General features: G+C 45.2%; 1 protein-coding gene across 1 annotated transcript; it reads left to right on the top strand.

The window, feature by feature from the left end:
* Positions 1-753: 753 nt before the first annotated feature.
* LOC310763155 (small ribosomal subunit protein mS38-like) lies at positions 754-1,419 on the top strand (the record flags this gene model as incomplete). The annotated part of the gene is made up of 1 exon (XM_083614968.1): positions 754-1,419. The coding sequence occupies exon 1, from the start codon at positions 829-831 to the stop codon at positions 1,417-1,419; it is 591 nt and encodes a 196-aa protein (XP_083471094.1). The 5' UTR covers positions 754-828.
* Positions 1,420-3,938: the final 2,519 nt, after the last annotated feature.

Raw genomic sequence — 3,938 nt, 5'->3', positions numbered from 1 at the left:
CGCAGTTTGGTCAAACTGATGTTGGTAGCTTCAAGAACACTGTCCAACCATCTCGTCCTCTGTCATCCCCTTCTTCTTGTGCCCTCCATCTTTCCCAACATCAGGGTCTTTTCCAGGGAGTCTTCTCTTCTCATGAGGTGGCCAAAGTCCTGGAGCCTCACCTTCACGATCTGTCCTTCCAGTGAGCACTCAGGGCTGATTTCCTTAAGAATGGATAGGTTTGATCTTCTTGAAGTCCATGGGACTCTAACAGAATATTAAAAACACAATAGAACATCAAACGTTAAAAACTTCCCTAAACAGAGCTGCCTTCAGATGTCTTCTAAAAGTCAGATAGTTGTTTATTTCCTTGACATCTGACAGGAGGGCATTCCACAGGGTAGGCACCACTACCAAGAAGGCCCTCTGCCTGGCTTCCTGTAACTTCGCTTCTCACAGTGAGGGAACCACCAGAAGGCCCTTGGAGCTGGATCTCAGTGTCTGGGCAGAATGATGGGGGTGGAGACGCTCCTTCACGTTCTCTACAATATCCTTTTGAAGGCGAGGCAACCAGAACTGTACTTCCAAATGTGGTTGCACCACAGATATAATGGCATTATGATAGTGGCAGTTTAATGTTGTTCTTTTATGTTTTATATGCATTATAGGAATTACTCTAGTATGTTGGTGTTTTTGTTTTTTTGACAAGGTAGTGACTCACAAACATCATCAAATAAATCAAATAAAAATAAAGATCATTCAAACAGCCCCCCATCATTGTGAACGGGATGGTAAGCCCATGTGGATGAGTGGTCCTCCATTATGCTGCTACCATGACTGACGTCTCAGATGGCGAGGGCCTCTTGGTTTGCAGAACGCTTTCTGTTGAGATCGACCATCTCGCTTCCGGTTCCTAGACTTGCCGCTTCCACAAATTACAGCACACTTCCCTCAAACAGAAATGGAGCCCAACCTCAGCAGTTGGACCCTGAGCTGGAAGAAATCCTGGTGCCAAGGAAGATGTCGATCTCCCCCCTTGAAAGCCGGCTGACGGTCCAGTATGTCCTCCCTAAAGGTGGAGGTGCTGTCAATGTTTGTGAGAAGCTAGGCTATGAACCCAACCATCAGTATGACCTCCCCCCATCTTCCTGGGATGCAGAGGGTGAGGATGACAGCGAGGAGGGAGGAGGCGAGCTGAACCGGGGCAAAATGGAATGCAAGAACATTTTGAAGATCCGGAGAAGGAAGATGAACAGACACAAGTACAGGAAGCTGATGAAGCGGACAATGTTTTTGCGGAAGAAGGTCATAGAAGGTCAGTGCTGGAGGAAACAAAAAAGGTTTGAACGAGATCTGGAACGCGTCTGGAGGAGAGCCGGACTGAGGAAGGCTCCTGAGGGATGGACAACACCCAAGATATATCTCAAGAAGTCCGATTGATGTCTTTATGAGGGTTTTTTTTTAAAATTAAGCAATATTTAAAGCAAAAAAATAAAAATAAATAAAGATACACACCCAACAAACAAATGGAAATCTATACATGTTCAGCCAACATAGCCATCTCTGGTGATGTGCGCATTTCTTTAATATGCAAAGTTTAATAATTAGGTGGTTGAATAGCTGAATGATGGTCACAGTGTGCAGAAAATCAAATGGAAAGCTAATGATCCTTGTGGGCATTAAGCTCTGCACCAAATAATAGTAATTGAATTATTTCTTGCATGGTGGGAAGCCTGAGACTTTCCTTCAGTCCCTGAAGGCTTTGCAGGGAAAAGGCAGACACAGAGCTCTGCATGGCTCCTGTTATTCCCTTCCCTGGAACTGATTGGCAAAAGATGGGTATGGCATGAAAGTTACCGGACAGCAGCTGTGGTAGAAAATCAACGCGTGGACATTTGGAATCATCAACAAAAAAGGTGCATTTCCTGTTCTCTCTGTCGTTCCGATTTTTACAGTGTTCTCACAATGCATACACTTAAGCATATGGTGTAGGATAGATGCATCTGCCAATTTTGGCATCTCATTTTTTCCAGTGTTCAGTTCTCCACATTTCTGCATCAGTTTGTGGATTTTTTCGAATCTTCACAAAAATTCGCCAGCATTTTAATGCACACTTCTCCAAATATGTATATTTTGGCACACAGCTTTCCCTAATATAATTTTTGTGTGTTAAGATGGCGGCGCAAGCACTTGCAGCGGCTCGGCACTCCGAAGACCGGTATTCAGTGATTTGTGTTTTATTTTTATTTGTGAACTTGTTGCTGCTATGGACTGTGAATACTCAGGCACAAGAAATTTATAGTCGTCAAGAGCTCTTAAGTATCGGCAGAGGAGAAGGTTGCAGCCAGGAGGTCTCAACCTATAACATTCCAGCTGAGCTTATCAGAGAGCCTCCATATCTTGCACATTCTTGGGATACTCCCCTTGCTCTCCTTGCCAGAAAGAAAAGAAAACGGAGAGGGCGTAAGCAGAAGAGGGGTTGCAGGGCTGGACTACGAGTGAGGTTAGGTAAAAATCCCCACAAGCCTGCATTGCCAAGTCTCCTTGTATCAAATGTGAGATCCTTACCTAACAAGGTAGAGGAGTTGGAGCTTATTACCTCTCGGCAGAAAAGTATCCGGGACTGCTGTGTTATGGTCCTTTTAGAGACGTGGCTGGATCCCTCCTTTCCACAGGGACTTCTGCAGCTAGAAGGACGCTCAGTAATTAGAGCGGATAGAACCGCTGAATCCGGGAAGAGCAGAGGAGGAGGAATTTGCGTTTATATAAATAACAACTGGAGCTCGGACATTAAACAAATGGACACGCATTGCTCTCCTGACTTGGAGTACCTAGTGGTGAAGTGCCGCCCTTTTTATTTGCCACGTGAGTTTAATGTTGTTATAATAACAGCGGTGTATATACCTCCCGATGCAAACACTACTACAGCTATGGGCCACCTGCTAACTGCTATTAGCAAACAGCAGCGGGCCCACCCGGATGGAGCATTTGTGGTTGCTGGTGATTTTAACCGAGCCGATTTAAGGACTGTGCTTCCTAAGTTCCACCAGTATGTTGATTGTCCCACTAGGGGGGGAAATACCCTGGACCGAGTATATAGTAACATCATGCATGGATATAAGACCAAGCCCTTGCCCAATTTGGGGCAGTCAGACCACATATCTTTACTTATGATACCATCATATAGACCTCTCGTATGCAGAATTAGACCATCAACTAGAGAGATACGAGTGTGGCCAGTAGGTGCATCTGAGCAACTTCAAGACTGCTTTCGGAGCACCGAGTGGTCGCTTTTTGTGGAGAATAATGTGGACACATACGCTTCGACAGTACTGTTCTACGTTAAAAGCTGCATTGATGTTGTCACTACCACCAAACAAATACGGGTGTTCCCTAACAACAAGCCCTGGCTAAACAGGGATGTGTATCTTCTGTTAAAGGCAAGAAATGCTGCTTTTCATTCTGGTGATGCGCAACAGTATAGAGAAGCCAGAGCCAAATTGAAAAAGGGCATTAGGAATGCCAAAGCTATGTACTGCCGGAGGATTGAAAAACATTTTGAGAGCTCCGACCCTCGTCGAGTATGGCAAGGCCTGCGACAAATCACAGGGCAAAATATTAAAAACGAACTGGCCAGTAGCAGTGCGCACCTGGCTGATCAACTGAATCAATTTTTTAGTCGCTTTGAGGTGGGAACTGGAACTACCGTCACTACAGCATTGGCTACCAGCACATCATCAGAAACTACTACTGATAGACAACCATTTTTATTACAGACCTCTGACGTACAACGTGCCTTTCGGAGCATTAACATTAGGAAGGCAGCTGGACCGGATGGAATTATGGGACGGGTTATTAGGGACTGCGCTGCAGAATTAGCTGGGGTATTTACGGACATTTTTAACCTATCCCTGTTGCAGGGTTCTGTCCCTACCTGCCTGAAGACATCGATTATAGTG

This window comes from Podarcis filfolensis (genome assembly GCF_964270895.1).
Source record: "Podarcis filfolensis genome assembly, chromosome: 5".
Lineage (NCBI taxonomy): Eukaryota > Metazoa > Chordata > Lepidosauria > Squamata > Lacertidae > Podarcis > Podarcis filfolensis.
This window is presented reverse-complemented; position numbering and strand designations above follow the sequence as displayed.